This window comes from Ovis canadensis, chromosome 25 (genome assembly GCF_042477335.2).
Source record: "Ovis canadensis isolate MfBH-ARS-UI-01 breed Bighorn chromosome 25, ARS-UI_OviCan_v2, whole genome shotgun sequence".
Taxonomy (NCBI): domain Eukaryota; kingdom Metazoa; phylum Chordata; class Mammalia; order Artiodactyla; family Bovidae; genus Ovis; species Ovis canadensis.
Window position 1 is genome coordinate 35,663,611 of NC_091269.1, and position 26,513 is coordinate 35,690,123.

Here is a 26,513-nt window from a genome sequence, read left to right on the forward strand (position 1 = left end):
GCTGAAATATGTATACCATGTGCTATAAAAGAGTTTGGAGGGTAAAGACAAATACTGCTACAGTTAGATGTCAGAGACATACCAGAGGTGCGCAGACTGCTTCCCTAGATGTAAGTTGAACCTGCTAAATAATTCCATAAAAATTATTGTTACAAGTATTAGACAGTGGAATGAATAATTGTCATTACACATTTTGTTGATGTTGTGGAGATTTTAGTCTGAATCTCTCTGCATGCCATTGCCTTAAATGCTATGTCAACTCTTGCCTTCTAAGAAAAGAAAATATTTCCTAACTTTATTTCCACTGCTACTGTTGCTGTTTTTATTTTTATAATGAGAACCCTAAAAAGGGGGTGGGGGAATTCTATGAAAGAACCCAGGCAGGTGTGTAACCCTTTGACTGGCATGTTATATTTGGAGAACCCTGTTCCTCCCCTAGGTCGGTTTGTGTGTTGCTGCTGCCACAGGATCAAAAGAGGAGGAGGGGGAGGGGACAGGCTTTAAATTCAGCAACTGTAACAAGTTATTTGGGAGGATGAGACCTAGGCCAGCCCTCTTCTCAGGGTGATGCCCCCTAGTCTTTTGGGTGCTAAGATTGGGAAAAGAATGCATCTTCTCTCCTACCCCCTAGAGTTCAAACCTTTTTGTTCTGTCCACTTTTCTGGGCTTATCGGAGCTCCATTCTTCAATGAATTCTCTTTGTGTCATGTGAAGCTGTGGGACTTCAAGTACCTTGGGAGAGCGATGAAGGCCACGCCCTTGCCTTTGGGCCTGACTGTATCTGGCCTCTCTACTTACTGGCAGATGAAACTCCAAAAAGAAAAACACATCCAGACCATGAACCTACTCAACAGTTTGTGATGGAGAAGCTTTTACTTTCCAGTGAGTCAAAATCACTCATAATCTATTTTCTCTTATTCAGTTTACAGATGACTTACCTTACGCCTAGCTCATGCTGGCAGCAGGAAAGAATAGTAAGGAAAATAAAAAATTAGCTCTTTTTCTCACTTTCTTCCCCTTCCTCCACTCTCTCACTCTCCAAATCTGATGTCAAAGCTTAAAATTTGCTTTGGCTTTTTAGTTAAGGAAGTTAATGAAATAACATTTTCATCAGAGCCATTTAGTTCCTTTGAGTCAATGATTACCAGATTTGAATTTTACAAAGGAGGCATTTCAGGTTTGGCAAAATGTTCAGATACTAACATCTATGCATGACTACCCTCCAAAACAGTGAATAAAAGTCTAGATTGTACTGAAACTTTGAATCATGATTTTTTGCTTATTAGTTTAGCTTCAGATGTTAATCTTACTCTGCCTGCTTTTTAACACACATTTGTAAGGACCTATCTATAAGAGTAACATTGAACTGTTGACTAAACCAACATCGCCCAAGAGAAAGATAATGCAAGTCATATGTGAATTAAAATGTCCCAGTAACCACATTTTAAAGGATAAAAAGAAACAGGTAGAGTTAATTTTAATAACATTTAATATAATGCAGTGTATCTAAAATATTTTAATATATAATCAGTATAACATGTTAGTAATGGCCTATTTTATATTTTTTGTGTATTCTTGGAAACTTAGTGTGTATTTTATACTTACAGCGCATCTCAATTCGGACTAGATGCCTTAGGTGCTCAAGAGCCCTATGTGGATAGTGGTTGCCGTATTGGACAGAGCAACTCTAAACAGTCTTAGAAACTTCTTAGCTTTCACGGAAATAAGTGAACCATTTTCCGTGCGTTCTCCATGTTCACTGTGAGATTCCTATGGGTATCTTTCTGCTTTTCCCTGCAGTGTGACATCCTCTCACTCCCAGGAGCTGAGCTCCCTAGCTGACCCCACTGGGTTATAACAAGCTGACCTTGTTTAATATACCACCAGGCGCTGTGGATCGTATTGCCACTTCTCCACACACACCCCCAGGCCCTTTCTCCCCACGCCACTTGGCTGCAGCACACATATTCTCTGCCACCTGTGGGCTCCGAGAAGCGACAAACAGGAATAGTAACCTTTTTGCTTCTAAGTAAGAGACTGTCCTACTTGTTTTTCGCTTTCTTTTTGGCTGCACCGTGTGGCATGCAGAATCTTAGTTCTGCCATCAGGAACTGAACCTGGGCCCTTGGCAGTTAAAGCACCGAGTCCTCAAGGGAGTTCTCGGAAACTATCCTACCTCCTGTGGCTGCCCAGCTGGCACAGCGGTGAAGGATCTGCCTGACAGTTCAGGAGACACAGGAGGTGTGGGTTCAGTCCCTGGGCTGGGAAGATCCCCTGGAGAAGGAAGTCACAACCCAGTGCAGTAATCTTCCTGGGAAATTTCCATGGACAGGGGAGGTTGGCATACTGCATTCCGTGGGGTCGCAAAGACTCGGACGTGACTTAGTGACTGAGCGCACACATCCTACTTCTTAAATTATTCTTTCTGAATGGTAGAAAAACATGAAGAGAGTGAAAAATCCTCTTTCAGCACAAATTCTTTTCGGGATTTTTAAAAAGAAATTGGGAAACTATTATATGATGATCTTTTACTTGTCCTTATGTGTTTGAAAAAGTGAAAAGCCTATACTATAAGTCCAAGTCTATAATAAGTTAAATATCTCCATGTTAATCCACACACACACACACACACACAATCTCTCTTACTTTTTTCCAAGTTGGGAATGTTTTCTGTAGAGAGGTAGCAAATCAGTTATCCTTAATGTTGAACATGGAATATCTCATTTCCAAACCTGGAGAAATGGCTGAACAAGAAAGTTCTGTTTATATATGAGTTTAAGAATTCTTTTGATATTTACTGCTCCTTGCAAGATTGTTCAATACAAAACTGTAGCTTTCACTTCTGTGCTGTCACATACAATAGTGACCCCATAGAACGTATCAATCATGGAGTAGAATAAGCAGGTTTATTGATTGTAAAAAAAGAAAAAGAGACAAAGATTAATTCTCTAAGCTTAAGAGGTCTTTATAAACTTCATAAATTATAGCCATCAAAATGTCTTTTAAAACCATTTCCAGAGTGAATCTTTAAATAGCCTAAAACAAAGCACTAGTTTCTTAAGTTAATATTCTCTTGATATTACAGATAATTATATTAAGAAAGATTTAAATCTGTGTATATTGAAGTTATCAAAAAATGCAAACGAGTTATTTCAGATTCTTAAGAAAGCAGATACAGTGAGCAGTGAGACAATACATTTGTTCTAAGTGTAGTAGTTGTGATGCAGCTTTTTTCCCTCAACATCCAGCATGATCTTTCCTTTTATTTAAACTGAGGAGCTGGGGGTTTGGAGTTGGCTGATGGATACCTGACATCTGGGGAAATGAATAGCAGGAGAAATGAGTTGCGAGGTAGATGTGAAAGTCACATTTGAGCCACTGTGGTATTTGAGAGTCTAGTTGTTAGTTTTGCTGGGGTTGTGACTTCAAGACAAGACTTTGCAGCTGGGGGAGGAAACGGGATCCTCTGTGTGCAGTCTGAGGAGCAAACTAGGCCCTCAGGTACCCACTCTGCCCCGATGTCTCTTTACAAAATATTTGGAATTCCAGTCTTTCCATAGGCTCCTGATACCATGGTCTATAGACTCCATTATCCCAAAGATGAATAACCATTTGCAGGGCGGCTATGAGCTGCTGCCTCTATCCCCTTACAGCTCCTGAAGGGGCTTTTTCATCTGAGATGGTCCCCCTGGCAGAATCTGTGGGTCATCAGACAGACCAAAGTCTGAGAGGTCTGGCACTGATTTCAGTCACCTTGCCTTTTCAAGAATTCTCTCCATAAAGAGTCAGTACTCTGAAGGCCCAGAATCTCTCCTCACTCTCCACCTCGATTTAGCTCCTAGATTTTGCCCACCAAAGTGATGGTGAAAAGCGACTGTGATCCCTTCCTTCTTTGCCCAGTGCCTGTCATACCTATCATAGACCTCCAGAATGTTTCTACATTCCTTTAGAATTCCCTACATCATTTTGGAATAACAAATAGATAGCATTCGGTCATTTAAATCCTGTCTCCTCCCTCAAGGCACAGAGGGGAAATAAAGATAGAGATCTGCCCATCACTGGTGGTAAAACCTGAGTGAAAAAGAGGTTTGCTCCTGCATTAATGGCAAGAATGCACAGAGTCACATGGTTTCAGACTAATTAGCAATACAGATGAGCTAGCAAGTCAAGTTCCATTTATAGGCTGGGGGAAGGGGAGAAGTAAAATAATCTGTGTTGTTAAGTGTTTCTGAGAAATGAAGACCTCCAGGGCAGAGAGAAGGCGGATCAGGAAATAGCTATGCAAATCACATGCCTATGAAATTACTAAAACTTTGATCAGAGGCATTAACAATTGCTCCAGCATTCACAAGTATGAAACAGGAGTGAGTAAGACAGGGCAGGTTGGGAAGGCATTACAAAAGTGTTTGCTTACATGGTTTGTTGAGCAGTCAATGAAGTCCACAACTGTTTTGGACTTAAGTTGCCTGAGCAGTCCAGGTATGGCCAATGCAATAATACATTCCACTCTCATTAGTGACTCTTAGGGACCTCAGTGACAGAGCCAAAGTGCCTGGACCTCATATAAAGCCTGCTTTTTTTTTTTTCTCCAATCCTCTTTCTCATAACACTTCTGCTTACCCTTCCACAGGTGGTAGGAGAGGACCTGGGTTCTGTGAGAGTGTAGTTCATTGGAAATGCTTAATTGTATTTAGTAGGCACTGTGGTTCAAGCACCATTAAGGTGTGGCTTGGGCTGAAGCAAACTTGGAAACTCCAAGTGGCCGTCAGATCCAGAGTAGCGAGTGTGACCACAAAGAGTCGGGCACGACTGGGTGACTAACATTTACAACACTTGCTGGCCTCAGTTGACAACTCTGCTGCTGCTAAGTTGCTACAATCATGTCCAACTCTTTGCGACCCTATGGACTGTAGTCCACCAGTGTCCTCTCTGCATGGGATTCTCCAGGCAGGAATACTGGATGGGTTGCCATGCCCTCCTCCAGGGGATCTTCCCGACCCAGGGATTGAACCCAGGTCTCCTGCTTTGGCAGCAGGTTCTTTACCACCAGTGCCACCTGGGGAACTCCTCACAACTCTGGACTCACCTTATTAATGCCTTTATTTGAGAGAAAAAAAAATTACTCTTAAAAAGGAAACGATCAGGAAAATTACAGGACATGATATCACTCTTGCAGCTTTTTTCTTTTTAAATTTTGTTTAAATTGTGCCTATTGCTCTGAAATCATCATTTAAGCCAGAAAGTCCTCCAGGATGGAGTTGTGCTTGTTAATGGCCTGATGTGTGTTCGCATCTCAGCACAGTTGCTTCCCAAACATTTCTGTTGAGTGTGGAAAATTATTTATAGACCAACAGAATAAAAGTAAACTTGCATGATCTTAAGTCCATATAAATAATTAATGCTTTGTGAGTTCACGGAGTCAACCAGTTATCAGACACTGAGTCCCGGCAGCTGCAGTTTCCCAGCCCCACTCTGTGAGGTGTGGACTGGGGAGTATATGGAATGTAACTGTGGATTTGAAACAGAATTTCAGGGAATCGTTTATGAATTTAAAAGCAAAAATGTTGGCTTTAAGTTAAAGCCAACATGAGAGCTGAGAGCTTCTGTTTTTCTTTTCTTTTTTTCCCTAGTATTTGAAAACTGAAATTCTGTGAGAGATTATCTGTGAAATGCCTTTCTTTTATTACACCCATAAATTTCAGGAGTGGCTTTGATCAAGCTTTCTGCCATTCTTGGTTTCTAAATCTTTTACTCATATGTTAATAACTTTAAAAACACTCATCCTATTTTTGTTGTAGTGAAAGAGGAAGTTTCTAAATAGTCAAAAGGGAAACGTTGAAAATAGAACACAATAAATGATAACTAAATTAGGGTAGGTCCCCCCACCCCGCGCCAGCTTTCTGGGGCAATGCTCCATGCTGAAACTTGCCAGAGTATTTTAAGATTATTGTCTATAAAGAAAACGTACCAAAGAATTGAGATGCTCAGGGGAAAGGCATTAAAGAAATGCAAAGTATTATCAGTAATGCAGACTATACATAGAACAATGTTTGCCAGTCCTATTTTAATACTTCAGTCTGTGGAGTTTAGTTTTCTGACTTGTGTTTAGTGTTTAAAAAACACACACACAACTTGCAAATCAAATGAGTTTATGCTCTGCTGGCTTCCTCTAGACATTGACCCTGGGGGTCAAACTCTTAGGAAAATGATGCCTGGTTTTCCATTCCCCTAATTCCAGTCTCTACCAACGAGCAAGTCCTATCTCTGAGTGGAAGCTCACAGAGAATTTCTCGAGAGACTATGTAGCTCTGTTGGCAACAAAATCCTCTCTGCAGAACGAGAAGAAAGAGTTGTTAACTGATGAGTCAATCCAGCTTTTATAGCAGTTTATCTTCGTGGTATTTTCAAGAGCATAAATGTTATAAAAAAAGAGACGGTCATGACAGGAAGAACACAGTAGGAAAAAAAACAGAAACGTTTAAGCCAAAAGCAATTTACTTTGCCAGTAACTGGTTACATTTCCTTTGTTTTATTATTATTATTGCAATATGAAAGTTTCCCACACCTGCACTGCCTGTCACATAACTTGTCAGAACCCACAGTGAAGTAAATACATAAATGAGTGCCTGCAACTCTGAGCTTCCAGACTCTTTAAGGGGGGAAAAAAACAAACATGTTTTGCTCTACTGTCAAAAAAAAAAAAAAAAAAGGAGACTATGATTCATTAATAGTTGAAGGAATTTTTTTTTTTTAAAAAAGGGAATAAACAAAACACATGGGTTAAATGTCAGAGTAGCCTGGAGCACTAGCAGTAGTCAATTTCTCCTGGGATTAACACCTATAGAAATAGCGGTGACTTCACAGTGGTGAATACTTGTTAATTTCATGGCACTGAGTAAGAGGAACAGATGGGCAGTCGGAGAGAGAAGATATTTTTTTAAAAAAACCATAGACATCATTCACTGATCAGGCAGAAAAGTCCATCGATGGCACACTGCAAGGGGGTGATGTACTTGGTGCTCTAAGTTTTATTGGAACGCTGTGACTTTGGTGAAAGTCTCATCACCTACTGCTCAGGATTGATGGGGACCCTGTGCTCACCAGCAGGGCTATAGGATGCTGTTTGATGCCTGAGATGGGCTATAGCGCTCTTGTGCTATGTGGTATTTGAGAGTGTTTTCATTTGGGGAGAGCTCCTTGGAGTCTGCCAGCCCAAGTTAAGACTGTAAATACATCGTTATAAGACACAGCAAGTGTGTATGTTAAAGGGAAGTTCCTGAAAGCAGGAGCTCTGGATAAAGTCAGTTGCCTGGGTGGGAAGCTTTCTACTACCAGTAACCAGTGGTATGAAGTAAGACAAAATAATTTCTGTCTCAGTTACCTGGTCTGTAAAATGGGGATAATAATAAATGTGCCTTACTGTGGGCTTGTTTTGAGTTTTAAATGAGTTGTTGTATACAAAGCTCTGATTGGCAAGAAAAAGTGCTCTGTCAGCGTCAGTTATTATTATTAATATTTGTGGGTAATATTAAAAACATTCTTGCAAAGAGCACTGATTGAACTCTATGAATAAGCCAGGCCAGGGTTGGCCTGTGGGTATATACAATACACACGTCAAAGTAGCTGTACATTTATTGCTTCATGCTCTGTGTTTTTAAAAGTAGAACTGACTAGAACCAACTATGCTGCCAGTACATGTATTGCTAGCTTCCAAGAATCATTTTCTTGGTAGAGACTGGCCTCCTCTAAATCAGCTGGAGCTGGTGTGATTCTGGAGTTATAGGATTCGGGTTCTGTCAGTAAGTCTGCGGCCCTGAGCTGTCAAGCAGAGGGCAGGTGTAAGTTGGTCCAGGGCAGCTGAGAGGAGGTGGGCTGTTTCTTTAATAAAAGAGTTAAAGGCCGGAGCAAGCCCATCCCTGACCACCACCACACCATAAAGCATTTGTTTTCATTCACCCGGCTAGCAAATAATTTGTTTTTTTTTGTGTGTGTGACCCTGTAGGAAAAAAAGAGTAATTTGGGGACAAGAATATTTGCTGTCCCCAGAAGCCAGCCCTGCTGTCCCAAAGCTTCACCTTAGGTCTTGTGGATCTAAAAACTCTCTTAATTGTATCCTGGAGGTTCTTAACCTGGCCTGTATGGAGTTCTGCATGCCTCCCCCAGTACTTTTAACATCTGGTGTTCGGTTTATTTGCTCATTGCATGTGGGACAAGATCATGGCCCCCACTGAGATGCCAGACACAGTTACCCTAAGCAGGAACCAAAGGCTCATCTCCCACTGCGGGAGATCTTATCTCCCACGGTAAATTCCTGTTACTGGTGTTTGCTCCCAGAGCTCACAGGTGAGCAGGAAAGGTCAATGCCATTTACAGGTGCCCAATGTGATTGGTATACACGCGGTCAAGTTGACAGGCCTAGCTCTTGACACCAAGGGCGTATATGTGGGCATCTTTATTTCCAGCAGTCACTTGATTGTTCGACAATGTATTAGGCATTACTGCCCCTGGGTGGGTACTGGGGCAGAGAGAGATGAATCGGACATGGTCCTGCCATTGAGGACTCTCCGACTCAGTGTAAGAATAAGCCAGCTAAAGTAGAACTAACACAATGATACCTTCCATACAGGCAGGTCAGAAAAGGAGCTCAGAGGTGAGACTAACAGAGGTATTCAAATTTGATACTTTGGGGATTGGTGGGATATACCTGAAATATCAGGGTACTTGTCTTCTGAGGAACAAAAGGCTTTTTCTCTTGATCAGAGTCTACTTAGAGCTTCAGTTTGTGTGGCCAGACTATTAGCTGCTAGCCTGTTCTAAATTTGTAATTCTCAGAATTTGCTGGGGAAGGGCATGTGCCTCTCTGGGTTCTAAGAGCAGCTCAAAGAATGGAGAAAATAGACCCGATTTGGGGGTGACTTATCGTCAGTTCCCGAAACCTCTGCCTTTATTTAAAACAGCCTGTTCAATGCGAGTTCTCTCTGTCTAAAAGGCCTTTGGGATTTGAAAGCTTTTCTGGAAGTAAATGCCTTTTAGGTTTAAATGCTTTTTGCCAAAATTGTTACGAAGGAAAGATCATAGTAACAAGTCTTAGAACAGAGGCAATGTTGTTTTGTTTCTTTTAATGAAATGCCCCAGACCTACCTCAAGTTGTCAGTTTCTATCAGCTCTCTGCTGGGCTATTATTTTGATAAGGGACTTGAAAGTACATCCTTCCTTCACCGTCATTAAAGTCTTAGCACTTGGGTCAGTTGTGGCAATACTTCTGTGCTACACCGAGAGTCCTCAAATCAAAATAGTCCCCACCCTGGCTCCAGGCAGAGGGCCTCATCAGTTCATAGAAGGTGGCATCGCGCTCTGACCGGGGAGCAGGAGGTCAGGAGCCACAAAACAGGCAGGATGAAGTCACCCACCCCATTCGGGGAGGTGGAGAGAGGCGAGCCCTGCCTGCCAGTCTGGCAGCTCCAGCCAAGTCCTCGGAGCTCATCCCACACACCCCGTGCTAGTCACTGCTGTGTGTTTACATGAGTAATGGAGCTGCCGGGGGAGGGGAGTTGTAAGCAGAGCGCTGAGCTTCGCAGCTCGCATTCGGAGGGAAGCTGACATCCTCACCAAGTCGAGTGGAGACTTCAGGGACGTGGGGCCGGGGAGCAGTCACATGCTGTAGCTTTCATGAGCACAGACATCATCAAGCAGATGTTTGCCGACTGGAATGGGTAATCGCCGCTTTCTCTTTGCTTGATTTTCTGTTTGTGAGTTTGTATCCCTTTGGTAATGCCAGGATCGCTTTCTGAGATGCGCTTTCAGAGAGACATTGTGGGGAGATGAGAGGAGAGCAGATTTGGGAAGCGGGGAGTCTGAGCCCTAAAACCACTTTTGAAACTTTTGCCTGATTTGAAAGGCAGCTCTGCTTTATTGTGCTTTGTCAACAGCGAGACTGTTATCCGTAGTAGAAAATCAAATTAGTGGGATTATTTGTGTTTGTAAGATGAGTATGATGTACAGTGTCCTAAAACCACTGGCTAACTGCATGACATAAGTAAGATTAACAACAATTAAGAGGGTTGGAGTTGTTCAGATTTCGTATGGCCATAATCATACCTTAAAGCAATAATAATTTTTAAAAAAAGTGTGGTACCTTGAAAGGGCTTAAAGAAATTGCTTGGGGTGTAATTGGTTAGTTTGAAATTCTTCAAGGGCTAGCCAGTTAGTTAGTTTGTTTTACTTTTGCTTGACTGGGTAACTGGTGAAGTTAAATGTGAAAACTCATGCCGGAGAGTCATAACAGCACTCAATAAACAGCAGCCTTTTTTTTTTTCCTCTCCTTCTTTTATGGATCTTAAAGGGATTCAACCTCAGCATCCAAGATGAGATATAACTTTGATTTGTGTCTTGTCTGTGGCTTTTAGAAAGTATAATCTCCACGGAATCGGGCTAACTCCAGTATGATCTTTGGATGTTATTTTAAATAACCCTCAAGATCTTCATAAAATATATGTACATTGAAAAGAAAAAGAGCATACTGACTTAAATGTACCTGCCAGATGCCCTGAGATCTGAGACATGCTGGTTGCAAATACTATGTAGTAAATACATTTAGTAATATTTTCCAGATTATTGTGAATGCCTCTATCTACAGCTCTCCCTTACTTATTTGTATCATACTTTGAGAAAGTGCTTACCTTTCCACTTTTGAAGAGAGAGGTTTTCAAATGTTACAGTACTGTGATGCCATAATGGGCTGGCATATCTCTTGTGTTTCTGAAAACAAGATACAAAACAAAACACAAAGAATGAGCCTGGCTCAGGGCTGTCTTTCAAGGCCAGTGTGTGTTTCTTGTGTAACAACAGGGAAGTGCGTTTTCCTTATTATCGTCCTTTAAAGCCGAGGGCTTCATTGTATTTACATTAATTAGATGTGTTCCAGTGTAACAGGTTAGCTTTGAGAAACAGTCCAGAAGTGCAGAGGCTGTGTAGACGCAGCCCATCAGAGAGGGGCGTCTCTGAAAGGAGGCTTGGCTACCGCAGATGTGTACATTTCTCAGAACAATTAGAGGGCGCCGCTGGAGTGAGTGTCTCAGTTTTTAGTAAGGAAACCCACGCAAATGAAAATGCCTCTCAATTGTTCTCCATTTGTTTTCAGCGCCAAATCTTAAAGGCAGACCACGCAAAAAGAAGCCATGCCCACAAAGAAGAGACTCTTTCAGTGGTGGTAAAGATCCCAACAACAATTCCGATGGCAAATCCGTTGCCAAGGTACAGTCATTTGGTTCCCCAGTATATGGTGGTATTCGTTTTCTGCTGCATCTTTTTATTTTCCCCTTTTTCTCTTTATCTGTCTGCGCCTGTGTCTTGGTGGCAGTTTTCAATTCAGAACCTGACTTTGGTATTCACAGCCCTCTGCTGTGCCTGTTTCTGCCACCCCCCTCCCCTGGCGGGGGTTGAGGGGGGAGCTGGGGGAGGGGGCAGTGCAGGCATTTTGATTAGTCAACAGAAAGACTTCCCACCTCCCGGCTTGGAGGGTTGGGTAAAGGACAGATGATTAAGCGCCCACGTCATTGAGGCTGAGATTTCATAGTAGGTGACACAATGACATAGTTTACTCTGCTGGTATCAAAAATAGACTGGATGAACCATCCTCTTTCTGAATGTATTCATCTAAATATGCTTCAGAGATGAAAACTGGATGGAATTAGAAATGGCTAGAATGAATTTTTTTTTCAAGTTATTTTTTTTCCAAATCCCCTCTAATTGACCTTAGGATTAAAGACACGTAGCCCAGTCCTTACATGCATACATATACTTGTATAGAAATTTATATGTTTTTAAAGATCATTCGTAATGCGGAATGGAAGTCCAAATTCTAGACTCTCCTTTCAGGGCCTGGGGCCGTTTTGCCTTAGCATTCTTAGGACTCTTGCAAGGGCACGCCTGAAGAATTTAGCACCGTGAGGGGTGAAGTGTCACTTCATATTTTTAGGCTTATCTTTTTCACTTTCGTGGGCTTGGATTGTATTTCCATGATTCCGTTTACGGGGTGTTTGCGTTTAGGTGTTGTTTCTGTGCCAAAGACAGCAATAGCCCCTTTAGGACCTGAATTGAAGCCCAGAATTCAACTGACACCACATTTCCAGATCCAAGGACTAAACTTACAAAAATGGGAGCACTTTTAGTGAATCTAGAAGATCCTGATGTGGAAAACCATGACTTCAGTTCTGTGCTGGCAGTCGGCTGTTTCTGTGCCATGCCCTCCGCTTCTCTTCCAGTGTAAAGAAGCAAATCACAGACATCCACATTCTGTATCTTATCTTCAAGCATGACTGTTCCATCAGGAAGTTCTGAGGACTTTCAAAATTGCAAAGGGTTAAAAAGATCACCTAGTAGAAATGTATATTTTCTGGCTAAAAACGAATCTATTTTTGCCTAAAGTTATTTTTGTTCTATTCCTTTGACCTTCTGCGAGTGAGTCCATGTGGATACCGAGGGTGACATTTTCTCGTAATTTGGACATCTTGGCCCTACAACTACCTATCCAGGACTTTGGCTTCTGTGATCTTGAAGGATGTCAGCAGGAACAGTTTATTCCCTATGATGTGGCTTACAAGATACTGCAGGATGGAGCTGAGAGAGATCATAGCCCTCAGCAGAGCTTGTACTGACAACCTCTCGTGTTGGAGCCCTGCCCCATACCTCTAAGGTGATGTCCTGTGTTTATCCCAGCATGTTCTGCGCCTGAGCCTAGCAGGATGAAGCTCCTTCTCGAGTCATTGGCAGCCACCACCGCGGTGTGCCTCTGGGAGCTTTACAGAACTCATACAATTGACCTGAAAGAACAGCACCTCTCCTTCCATGGAAGGCAGCTCAGGACTCATACTGGGACCCACAAAACTGAAGAGAACTGGAGGCTGTATTTGCTGCTCACCTGCTTCTTAGGAATTGGAGTCTAGCCTGGGTTTTCTAAGTGACCCTTTCCACCTGCCCTGCACCACCACTGCCATTCAGCATCTTTGCAAGGAGGAGGCTCACCCTTTCATCACAGATATCACTGGTGTGTGGATGAACGTGACGCTGTAGTCAGCTCCCAGGGACCAGTCTGAACGCCTTGCTCTTCTTGGGAGTCTTGGATTACAGTCCTGCCTTGGCTGCTTCCACTGGGTCTGGAAAGACCACTTCACCTAGAAGAGAGAGACTGGTAGCTATGAAGTATGGCGGGCTTCTGTTGTCACTGACGAGTGGATGCAAAGTCCCTGCAGAATAAACAAGCCACATCTGGGGCCAGGACAACCTTGCGAAAGGCAGGTGTGTCTTTGAGTGGTCTCTTCTCAGGAAATACTACAGGAGAGGTTACAAGCCTGTGACCGTCTGATCACTTGCTGAACTGGAAGCAATGTTGCAGGTGACAGTTAGGCTTTTTAACCAAGACCTGTGTGGCTGTTTTTTTCAGAAGTGCCTCAAACAAGACCACTTCTAACTATGGATAAGTACCAGCTTTCTGCAGCTCCATGCAGCAAAGTGCTGTCAGAGTAAGAACCCACTCAGTTTGTTGTCTGCATGGCTGGAAAAGCAGGTCAAGTTAATTTGCCTGTCGCCATCCAGAGTTTGCCCTCTTTCAGTGAGAACATGAAAACTAGCTTTGTAAGACTCTGTTTTCCAAGGGACCGAGAATGTCATGGCTTTACAATGACAGAGTCATGGAGAAGAGGCTACCAGTTCTCTGAAGATGACAAGAACATGTCCTACCCAAATCCAGGTCTGGGGCAAAAAACTTATTCACATGGTGACTTATATAAGAGAAGTCTTCTTAGCCTGGCTCTCAAATGAAAGGCCTCCATTGATAGAAGGCAAATGACTTTTCACATCCTGTAAGCACTTTGCAGTGGCCAGGAGTACACAACAGGTGGCTTACATTCTAAAAGGACCATTGGAAAGGGAAACTGCAGTATGTTCTTTCATGGAAGTCACAAACATACTTTCACTATTTTATAAATGTGACGCTTTCATTATTTTCAGTATTTTTCATCCCATTTGGTCCTAAGAACTTACCCCGGGGAATATCCTTCTTGTTTCTTGAGGAGGAACATGAGGATTTCCGAGAGAGTTAGTAGCCAAATAGAAATTAGACTCTTGTTCCTTTCCTGCTGGTTCAGCACATCCTGCTGCCTCGGTTGAAGGCTGGATTAGTTACAACTCAATCCAGTGAAAGGATGTGGTTAATATCAAATAGGTGGTGGTTCACTGCAAATGTTAAATGTGGATCCTTTAATTAGCACTTCCTCAATCACTCTGGAAACCCCAGAGCTCTTGGTGAACTCGACAAGTGTAAGGCGCTCAGGTCAGGGAAAACAGACTATAGTAATTACCTGTTACCATCAAAAGGCTGGGCTTTCTCGAGGTCTACATGAAGACTAGCTCCCGTGTAATATTTCAGTAGCTTAAAATGCTGAGACAGTTTCTGGTAAGTGTGAAAAATTGTACCAAGGAACTTGACCTGGTCCTACCCAGAAAGAGAATTATCCTCTAGAGGGCTCATGTATGTTGAGAAATGCGTGCAGTCAGTCTGTGAAGGGAAACTACTGTTCGTGTCTTACAAATCCCCCAGACTGAGAAGGAGCTCCCTGAGGCTCAGGATGCAATTCGGAAGGCGGCAGCCAGGCTACACCTGGAGGCTTTCCTGTCGTCAGGGGTCCGATGCCTCTGGGCTGGGCTCGTGTGTGCTCTCCACGCTTCCTTTTCTCTCCGGTTGCTTCTGCATGGCTGAGGCAGCTCCCTAGACAGTAAGGGGCAAAGCTCATACTCCCTTAACTTCTGGCCTATTATCACTGCAAACTTAAGATTCGGCCTGATTTTATATGCAAAGCTGACATCAAGTCCTGTTTTTAAAGGGTTTATAGTGAGGAGATCTGAGTTCTAGACTCCGAGTTCTACCTGACCCTAGCCACACGCCAAAATACACCACCTCACTGAACTTCAGTTTCCTCCTCTGTAAAATGGGACTCGGGGATGCTTGTGTGAAGCCCCCAGCGCTGCTCCCAGCTCACTGTGGCTACTCCATTCACACTGGTTTCTTTCCCTTTGCTCGACACACAACAGAAGGCATGGAGCTCTTTACACTCGGGAAACCACCTAGCTTTATCTTTTGCTTCTCACTTGGTAAATCACATTTCTAAGCTATACGTTTTGTAATGCTTAGTAATAAGATATACGTTTTAATTGGAAGAATGTTTTGACTCATTGGAAAAGACCCTGATGCTGGGACAGATTGAGGGCAGGAGGAGAAGAGGGCGACAGAGGATGAGATGATTGGATGGCATCATCAACTCAATAGACATGAGTTTGAACAAACTCTAGGAGATAGTGAAAGACAGGGAAGACTGGCGTGCTGCAGTCCATGGGGTTGCAAAGAGTCAGATATGACTGAGCAACTGAACAATAACAACATTTTAACTATCAGTTTAATATTTTTATGAGTGTCAGTAAAAAATAGTGTTTAAAACCATAAGTCCTTGAGTGACACAGCCATGCCGTGCCGTGCTGAGTCACTTCAGTCGTGTCTGACTCTTTGCAACCCCATGGACTGTAGCCCACCAGGCTCTTCTGTCCATGGGATTCTCCAGGCAAGAATACTGGAGTGGGCTGAGACTGCTAGGGTTCAAGTCCCTAACTCACTACTTACTAACTTGGATGCTGGACGTGATCCTATGGTCTTGGACGTGTTACTCTTCCTCTCGTACCTCAGTTTCCCCATCTCTGATAGGAGGGTGATAACCTGCCCTGTTAGGGTCATGAGCATGAAAGGAGATGACACCAAAAAAGGGCTTAGAATAGAGCCGGACTACATAGTAAGGGCTTAGAATAGAGCTGGACTACATAGTAAGCACTCAGAAAAAGCCAGGAAGCAATACAGATTAGAACTGGAGTGATTTTTATGATTTCAAAGAGCTGTTAAATTATAGATTTCATTGGAACTTTAGACTCAACAATCTAAAATTTGGCAGTGAAAAATGATGACAACATAAAGTATCCCAGGATGCTCACCTTAATCTAATGTTACAAAGTACTAAAGTTTGAAAATAACTGTAAGTAGAAATCCTACGTGGGTAAATGTTTTCATCCCATTTCCACTGCTCTTTAAAAATGAAAATCTTATCTAGAGGCCTGGTTGAATGAGTTGTGCAGGAAGTTTTATTTATTTATTTTTTTCAGGACCCATCTAGATATTAAACTGGTGTGTTCATGTGAGAGAATAAGCAATAAAGAAAACCCTTGTAGAGGAGATGTTTCCCTTTAATAAATAAGCATAGCCTTTTATGTTCTTAGTGCTTGCAAAGGAGAATCTGAATGGAAAGACAGAGAGGGGTCAGGAATCTGAAATGGAAAACCTTGTCGACTGTGTGGGACATGTTAATTCACCATATTTCCCAGGCACTCATCCTCTCCTCGCTGATGTTAGGTCGGGAGATGTAAAGAATATTGGAACCTACTCGTTCCCCGTGGGCACACTTGCACTCGAAGCTTGACCCTTTGTACTTCCCCCTTTGACAGTTAAAACAGCTCAGCACCTTAGCATATTATTTAACAACCATCAAAGGCCTCTTGTAGAACATGGCAGTGAGGCGGAATTGTGGGGTTAGCTGCTCCATGTGGCCCATTTACCACCATTTATTTTTCAGTTCTGAAGCTTTTCACTTACTCCTCCTGGGTTTTTACTTGACCTCTACTTTTTCCTTTGTGGCCACTTAACATCTACGGGATTTTCAGAGCTGACTGAAAAGCTAGGCACCCTCATTAAAGAGGGGTGTCTGGTTTCCTATTGAGGGTGTGTCTGGGTGTCATGCTTAGATGACGGATGGCAGAGACTCTGCTGGTGCTCCCGACATCAGCCAGCATTGGCCTGTTTTTCCAGGTTGCTGGGAAGAGTTGCAACAAGATCAATTTACTGTGAAGAAATGCACTTGCCTTTCATCTTGATCCAAAGTGCAGAACCTGGGACTCTTACTAAGAACGCAGGGTTCCTTCCATGATGACAGTAACCACTGGTACCCTTTAGGAAAATAAAGTGTATAAAGGGACAGGAGAGTGGTCCCAGCAGATGTAAACACCGTTTCTGGTTTCACATCAACATGCTGGTAAGGAGTCTAAAAGAGGCTGGCATAGTTTGGCAAACCATGGCCCACTGGCCACCTGTTTCTATAAATAAGATGTTATTGGAACACAGCCGCATCCGTTTGTTTACATACTATGCGTGATGGCTTTTGTGTCTAGCGTTGAGTAGTTGTGACCAAGGTTGTAGTACCCCAAAGCCTACCACAGTTTCCGGCCCTTCTCAGAAATTTACTGTCCGTGGTCTGTGATGCTCTAGGAGCTATTTCAGGGCCAGGATAGTTTCCTGGGTCCCCCCCTTCCCACTTTAGTGGACGATGTCTCTAGCTATGTCCCTGTAGGAATCCCAGAGCTGTGCTGGATTTGACATGGCCTTTTATTTTTTTTTTCCCCCTTTTCCAGGTGAAATGTGAGGCTAGGTCAGCCTTGAACAAACCGAAGAATAACCATAATAATTGTAAAAAAGTCTCCAATGAAGAAAAACCAAAGGTTGCCATTGGTGAAGAGTGTAGGGCCGACGAGCAGGCCTTCCTGGTGGCACTTTATAAATACATGAAAGAAAGAAAGACGCCAATAGAACGAATACCCTATTTAGGTTTTAAACAGAGTAAGTATACTTGTTTTCATTTCTGAAATATCAAAGCTACTCAGATTCTTTGAATTGGGGGTTGGAAATTTTTGACTCAGGCTTATGTTGAAATCCTCTACCGGGGATGATACTCTGTTTATACTAAATCTACAAATCATCCAGGCCAGGAATTTCTTCCCCCTGCCTCTTTCTGCTACGTTGTTCCCTTCTGGGGCAGTTGCAGTGAGATATTTATAGGCTTGAATCCACTGATTATGACTGGAAATAGACATGTTGAAAGTTTCTCATTTTCTGTTTTGTCAATCTTGAGTGTCTGTAACGCCTTTCTTCTGAGATAACAACATGACGTAGTTTTATCAGGCACAGATGTTGCCTGTGAAAAGACAGCTTTTGAAAGGAGGACATTTAAAGATGGACAAAACAACCACAAAGAGAAAACATATTTCCTAAGCCCCAAATTTGTCCAGAGATAACAAAGACATGATGACTTCAGAGAAAACAAGAAATACACAAATTTGAACTGAGGGCCTAATTTTGAATTACTTTGACATGTACATGTAAGTGTCATCATATATTTTAGAGAAGAACAGGGAACTCATGGCTGAGCAGAATTCCATATAAAGAGAAGAAACCCAGACCCTGTCCTGATTTCACAACTGAGTATATATTTTACCTCTGTCTGGATTTTGTGGCACACAAAGCGATGAGCCCCTGGTTTGCAATAGTATTTTCTCCAAATGTATCTTCTAGATTAAAACCATGTGTCATTTTGATGAAGAATGTCAAACCTGTATGTTTTACATAACAATTTACATACCTAATAGCAATTGGCACTGATTGCAAGAGAACACTCGCAGCCATTATAAACTTATATAACTACGAATGATTACAATGTTTGTCTGAAAACTGGCTGCTTGAAATAGAAGTAAAATTAATGTACTATGAACAGCTTTGTTGCATTATGCATTGGTTCAGATTAAATCAAGGCTGAGGCAGGCCTCTTGATAGCTTTGAAATAGTGCAAGGTTCAGTGAGGCTTTTTGAAAGTGTTGTATCACAGAGCCTTTTTGTTTTTTTATTCCTCATTTCCTTTACCAAAGAATTACTTGAAGTCCAATTTTCCCCTCTTATGAAAGAATCAAATCCTCAGCAGTCCCATTCCATGGTATTTAGTAGAAATGAACAGGGTTACCAGTAATTCGGCATAGATAATTAATAGCATAAACATATGCACGCCCTGTGAAGAGAAATTTGTTTTTAAAAATACGTATTTGCACCATCACACAGGCAAGTAAGTTAGGGGATGAGGTGGGCACATTTCTCAGTTCCTTTGGGAATGAACAGTCTTCCTTTCCTTTGATTTGTTGTATCACCGCACCCTCAAGGGTGACTGATTTATTTACCTGCTCAGTGCAAGGCACCATGTGATACTGAAATATGCTATGGAGCTTTTAATATACTGCTGCCATCAGAAATTCTGTTAAGGTAATCATATATTAAAGTGGTTGGTATTTATTGATTATGGAGAGTTCTTCTCTGAAGGAGGCATTACATATTACTGTTTAATCAATGGCTTCTTTCTAAGGGTCCTACAAGACAACCCCTGTTTTGAAATCCCATGCTTTTCGCAAGGAGGCTGTAATGTAGCTTCCCTTGGTCTGCTGATGGCAACAGGGCTAAAAATTGTGTTGTCCTTTATCCTAAAAGTAGAACTGTTTCTGTATTTGTGACTGTTTCTTGAGAAATATTTTAAGTGGTACTAATATACCCTGTTGTTGAATACCCATTGGCAAATTGTTTCCCAAGAACTTAGCTCTCTGGGTTACGTTAATATTTCTTTTTATTTCTCTTTCTCATTGAAAAAACAAAACAAAATGTTTTAATTGACATTTCTTGGAAATATGTTAATGCAATGCTTATCTAAATACTTATTGTCCCTCTAACAGTTAACCTTTGGACTATGTTTCAAGCTGCTCAAAAACTGGGAGGATATGAAACAGTAAGTGTTTAAGCAACTTAAATGAAATAATTTTGTAATCTAACTCCCCCTACCCCAACCCTGCTTTGACCAAAATGGAGAAAATGCAAACATGACCATCACTGACTGCCTTTTCAAATGGCTGTACACTTTTGGGGGTTTATTGGGCCGCTTTTGGAAGCAGTCCCAATTAGTTCCAGGTTTGGCAAAATTGTAAACTTGTCGTAAAAACTACAAGTGGAAAACATATGTAACTCTCCCCTGTCAGGGAAATTAGTTAGGTCTGTAATTTTTTCCCATGTTGAGAAAGGGCTATTATTGTACAACAAGCCAAGATTGCATAAAAGAAATTTCCCTTGGCAACATACCTGACATCTGTTCATGTCTAATATGGGAAATGTATTAAAGGCTTTCAAAAGTAATCAGTATTGGCCATTAAGGAATAGAATGCAGCAGAATCTCCTCTCATTCTAGAGCAGAGAAGCTTTATTAGACAAGGGTCAGTGCTGCATAAACAGGAAGTTATCAAACTTACTCCGAACAGGCTCTGACACTCTTTATCAGCTAATTCTAACTGACAGGAACGGGTTATTTTTAGCTTACAGGAAAATTTGATGGCCACGGATTTTTACAGCATGAATTTTGAACCGATAAAATGTTAGAGCAACAGACTCAGATTAGAATCTTGAAGAGAAGAAGAAAGAGCTGCGCTAATGTAGCATACAGAGATGACATCTGTAATAAAATCAAGTGACATAGGAAGATGTCGTCATTGGAAAGATTTTCTCCGCCACATAGTGATCAGATTGAGTTGTGCAGTTTCTTCTGCAACTGAAGACAGTATTATTATTTTTTTCCTAACAGAGGAACCTGGGGTATATCTCTGTATCAGAGTAATGATGGCAGAGACAGAAAGTCAGGAAAATGAAACTCATTTTAACCCAAAATAATAGCTAGTGTTTCTCGCCAGATACAGCATTTTATTCCACAAACTAATATGAGGGTTTGATGTCAGGGGCTTGGGATGGGAAAAAGATGGCAAGCAATATGTAAGTCAGATAATCTATTATTAATTAATCTATTGATTAATCTGATATTAATCTATAATTAATAACCTGGTATTCTAAGAATTCTTTGTGAGTCTATATGCATGTAAAATGTTTGCTATATAGATAATACATGTTTATAAGGAAATCAGACACTTATATGAACTATATTTAAACATATATTTCATAGATATAATTTGCTTAAAATTTCTGTTTTACTGAGTGCCCTACTGAAAAATAAATAATGTAGTTTTTCACTTGGTTGGATCTGTTGATAAGGCGGGGAGATTTACTCCTTCCCACTGTGGCTCATAGTTTTGTAAAATCTTGAGCTAATTATAGCTTTCATGCATGTGAAAAAGATGATAACTTATTCAGTGTTAGTCTCATAAATTTAGCAGTCCACCCCATAGCCTAGACTTTAACCTTTACTGTTCAGAATAGGAATACACATTCTTATGAACTCTGACTGCAGATAGTTACATGATATTGCACAACATTATGAAATGTCTTTTCAAACCCAGGAATTTTTTTGTTACTCACTGATAGGGACAGAGCCAGCAAATTTCACTGAATCAGTTTTTCCTGCTTTTGTATCTTATGTATTTGCACCAGAATTTTTTTTTTTCTTTTTAACAAGCAACCACAGACTGGTGTAGAAAATATAAAAGAAGCTTCTGATGACTTTCAAGGCATTTGCAGTACTCTTTGAACAAACAGTGATTATTCTTCTGTTGAATGAATGACTGAATGAGCACACAATCAGCAGATCACCCGACCACATATACTTACAAGTATAATATGTAGTGTTAGACACTCTGGGGGACATAAAAATATTTAGGCTAGGGGTTCCAGTTGCTTACCACCCAGAAAAGGCACCAGCTGTAAGACAGAGTGGGAGAAGGTCAACAGAAGTGCTGTTTGGGTAAAGTACTTCCTCATTTAGAGATGAGGAAGAAAGACTTGCAGGTCTGATGCCCCTTGAGCAGAATATTGGAGAATGGATGGAATTTAGATGTGAAAGATTATGGTCTTCTAAGGATGAGACAGTCAAATGGGGAAACAAACTATGTAGGTAGAATGAAGTTGGGTATAGCAAGTTTGAGTAACTTAGAGTCATTAGGTGGCTGGGACAGATGACCATGAAGGAGAATTAAGGGGAAGGATGGAGCCTAGGGAAGGAGGTCCTTGGATGCTGGCACTGAGGGCCTGGGATCATGAAGACGGACCGCAAGTTAAGTGTTAAGTTTTGCCGCCTGTATTGCCTGCACTGTATAGTGCTAGACAGAGTGGAGAGAAAGACTGGGCTGGGAAACATGGAAGACCAGATTGGCATCTGCTTTCCTTCTGGTTATGAGCTTCACATCTCTTGAGCCAAGCCTCAAAGGGGACTGGTGACCTGCGGGGCTGTCCTTTTCCTCCTTTCTTCTCTACTTCACCCTTTAGCTCCTTCATCCTTTGTTGGGTCCCTGCATTCTTCACAATAGGCCACATTTTTTCCATCTCATCTCAAGCAGTGAATCTGTGTGACTATCTCACTATTAAATCTATATTTGAGGCCATAAACTGAATAAAACCAACTGGTGGGATTTTTTTTTTTCCCTTCCTTTTTTCTTTCCTTCTTTTCCTCCTTCCTTTCTGAAAACTGCCTCATACTACCTGTTGACCTTGCAGGCCCTTGAGTTTGCCACTCTGATTTTACCTTTAAGCTTTTGAATCTCTGAAGTATAGAAAACATTTTTCTTTAGTATATTTTGACTAGTAAAATTGTGAGATGTTCAGTGAGGATTCAGTTTTGAAGTCGGTCCAGGAGATATATTAATAATATCCCAAGTCTGAGGACTTAAGTTGTCATCACAGCCTTACTAGAGGATACTTATCTGTGAGATCATCTGTTATCAGAAGCAAGTATAGACTTGTCATTTAGAGCTCAAAAGAGATCTTGGAATCTTCTAGATCAGTGGTTCCCAGAGTCTACTCAAGAACTGCAGCTCAAATTTTCAATGGGGAGTTTTAAAGTGTATTTGAGAATCCTTTAAAAAAAAAAAAAAAAAACTGCCCAGATTCTGTTAATTCAAAGCTAATGGTAACAATGATTATTATTAAACTTCAGGACTCCTAGCTTCAAAATGAGGCCCCCATCTAAGTATCAAAGATTAGAAGGTTGTCTTCAGGCTATTACTAAATAAACACGATAAACATGCCAGAATATTAACATTCCTTGGCTCAAAAGCAGCACAAAGTTTCCAACGATTATTTTTCCATTTGGTAAAGTGGCAATCTAAATTGGGACTCGATGAGCTATTTTCATTTTGAATAAAGAAAAGTGTAGCCCCCTCACATTTTTAGTTTTCATGAATTGGCCTTTGTGCAGAAAAAGATCCTTGCCCTGCTCCATATATGGAAACTGAGGCACAAGGAGATGAAATGAGTTGAATGGGGGTCATCCTGGCATTCTTTCAAATTTTGAACTGCTGAGAATTTCATGCACAATTATCTCAACCTCTGTAACATCATCACTAGGAGGAAGAGATTTATAAATTCTTTGTGCTTTGCATCCTCAGCAGTCTCTTATGTATATTTTTATGTATTGGGGGTGATGCTTCGGGGAAAGAAGAGATCTAATAATACCTTCATTGGGAGCATCTTTCAGTCATTTCTTTGAACTTAACATGAACCTTACCTGATATACCGGCTAACTAGTTGAGATTTTCTGATTCTTGAGAAAAATGTGTGACCTTAGAAGATGGGTCAAGAAGTCTGGAACATGTAAATACTCAGTAATAGTAAAAACTTGCAAGTTTAAAATCTGTAGATGTATTTCTTCTGCTGTTAACTTGTGATTGGATAAAGAGATCTCTCTGGAATTCCTTCTGGTTATAAGAAGAGGCCATTTTAATTGGCTTGTTTTTGTTTGTGGTTATAAACTATTCCAAACCTTCTGGTTTGAATTGCGGATTATGGATTATTTCATTTTAGTCCTTCACAGCCCTCAAATTGAATTTTTAAAAAAAAAGAGCAGAAGTTCTATTTTAAGCCTTTATAGCATTCAACTAATAGCTGTGTTCTGTTCTCTTGGCCTCTTCTGTCTTTGCTAGATATATATATATCGTGTCTCTGCATCCCTAGGTTTAGAGATCATAAACGTATTGAATGGATTTGATTTCCTAAAGCACATCATCTTGGCATTTTGATTGGTTGGCAATGAGACCTCTTCTTTAACAATCATATATCTGATTTCTCCTTCCAAATATTTGAGAGTCTGGGTCACCTACAGTGGAGGAGGCAGAACTGAATAAAGTTTTGCTGATGAGCTAAGAAGGTCTTCACTTCAGCGTCTGGTCAAGTAGTTAAGTCTTGCAGAGTAGCTTGGGGTATTACCAGGATGCGGCATGTTGATGGTGGTTTGCTAAAGTGATTTCCATTTGGCTAAACATTTGATGGCAAGCCACAGGCAATATTTGGAGAGAGGTAGAGTTGGGAAATGGGTTGAGTAAATCTTATCCTAGAGGCAGAGGACCACGCAAGAGCAAGTGTGTTGCCTTCTAAGAATGCCAGCTCGCAGTCCCGCCTCTCCCCAGAGGTGAGACAGGACCACTATTTCACAACTGGAAGAAGCCACTTGTCTTCTTGCTGGAAGGATTAGGCCTTGACATCAGATTCTGGCTTTGACATCATTTCAAGACATCCTCTGAATCTAACCCTGGTTCTCTGGACAGACAAAGCCTCTTGCTTAATTCAAAATTCTCAAGGCCAAAGATGATGTCATGTAGCTTTGAAAGGCTCCAGTTCCTGGAGTACTACCAGGAAAAAAAAGTCATCTTCCTTGAATTCAGTCCGCCCTCAAGGTGTCCTGAGAAAAAAGGCTGCTTCTCACAACAGCCCGCGCAACACTGCTCACAGGCAAACTCTCCTTTGACTTCCTAACCGCATCCTGCACACTCTTACAAAGCCATGCCATAGTGGGAACCCTGTTGTCCCAAAAGTTTTCCAATGACTTTCCTCACCAGGCCACAAAATACCAAAATTATTTCATCCTAGTGACTCCAAAGGTGGGAAAATCAAGGCTCCAAGACTGTCTGGGGTTAAAATATTTTTCCAGTTTTTTTTTTTTTTTAAGTAACAGAACATTTTCATCAGACAAAATTATTAGAGGAAGGACAGGTTCCTTTCCTACTCACTGGGTCCGTTTTCTTCTCAAGGACTGGCATTGTTGAGAGTTAGTTTCAGGCCACTTGTAAAACACCACCTGAATTCTAAAGAGAGTTTGAAAACCACTTTCCAGTCTGCCCTCTGTATCTGTGGGTTCCACATCTGAAAATTCAACCAATCTTTGATCAGAAAAGAAAAAAAAATAGTCCCAGAAAGTTCCAAAAAGCAAAACTTGAATTTGTCAAGCACTGGCAACTATTTATACAGCATTTACATGGTATTTCATGTTATAGCTTATCTAGAGATGATTCAGAGTACACAAAAGGATGTACATAGGTTATATGCAAATTTTATGTGAGACTTGAGCATTCATGAATTTTGGTATCCACGGGGAGCGGGGGGCGAGGTCCTTGGAAACAGGGGGGATAACTATTTATAAGGAATGAGAACTTTGTGAATATGACAGGTGTAGAGTGCTTTTCACAGTTTCTTGGGTCTTATCCGCACTAAGGAGGGAAGTAACCATCAAGTGCCTTCAAAGTGAGGTTACGTTTCATATGCACCTAGACTGGCTTTCTTGGCTGTGGTCTGCTTGGTTTTTCATCTCGCTTTATGGTTAAATCATAAGGGATTGTGATTTCTGCGAGATTGTGAACCCTTAAAAGCAGTAGCATTTCTCTCTTTTTATGCTATTTCCCACCCTCAACCCTCCAGCCTCTCCTTTCACCTCTGCCTCTGTACCCAGTACGGTCCCTAGAACAGTAGCAGCAGAAGGCACGGTCAGGAATCCCTACTGTCTGAGTGAGGCCCTTGGTGGGGGGCGGGCACAGGGGAACCACAGTGGAAGAGAAGTCACCGGGTGGATGGAGTTTTCCTTTAGGAAGTAGCGAGCCAGAGATCTTTGTATCCTTAAAAACCTAAAATAATGGGTCAGGTTGAAACATGAACATGACTGGGAAGCCTGAGGCTTCATGAACAGTTGATCAAACTGACTCCGCAGCTAGATCAAACTTTCCAGCTGAATGGGGCTGGGGGCCAGATACCAGGAGGCAGACGCTGCTCCTACCCCTAGATGGGTTTAAAGCTTACACCCATGCAGGGAGGACGGCAGAATAAGAACCCTGAGCAAATGCACGCCTAGGCATGACGAAAGCACGAGTGAGAACGGAAGGCACACGTACCCAGGTGGGGGTGTGGTGCCCAGGGCTATCCCGGAAGGAGGGCTCTGCGACCCCCTGTAGGTTTGGACAAGGCGAGGATTGAGACATTTCATGCTGTAGAGCCTATGGTCAGCATTTGAATTAAAAGCGCATCTGGGCACAAAAAAAAGAGAGAGAGATGTATACCCAGGAGACCTGTGTACTTAAAAGCATTTAGCAGTTGGAAAGAGCACATTTTATGACTTTCCTGTGGAAAGAAAATATCTCAAAATGGCCTGATTCATCTAGGCTGGCCAGTGGAAGCTCAGTAAACAGAGAGCCCAGTTCCTTGAAGGCCCAGCCCTTGTCTTTTCTCCACTGGTTAAAAAAAAAAAAAACAACTGCATTTAAACAGCAGAATCTGCTAGTAGGGGGCTAACACAGACCTCTAGCCAGCTGTACAGGGCTTATTAACACCGAATGGTGACTGATGCTGGCTTCCTGCTGCCACA

The 26,513-nt window shown here is 41.7% G+C and overlaps 1 protein-coding gene across 3 annotated transcripts in view; it reads left to right on the forward strand.

Annotated features, from left to right (window-relative positions):
• Nucleotides 1–26,513, forward strand: part of ARID5B (AT-rich interaction domain 5B) — a 192,357-nt gene that overhangs the window by 136,300 nt on the left and 29,544 nt on the right. For 2 of the 3 annotated variants that reach the window (XM_069571754.1, XM_069571755.1), the window contains 3 exons: nt 11,141–11,253; nt 17,500–17,704; nt 19,633–19,685. In XM_069571754.1, the coding sequence (XP_069427855.1) occupies nt 11,141–11,253; nt 17,500–17,704; nt 19,633–19,685 (371 nt within the window). Of the gene's footprint in view, nt 1–8,980; nt 9,714–11,140; nt 11,254–17,499; nt 17,705–19,632; nt 19,686–26,513 lie in introns of those variants that run through there. The other variant, XM_069571756.1, reaches the window with a different exon arrangement.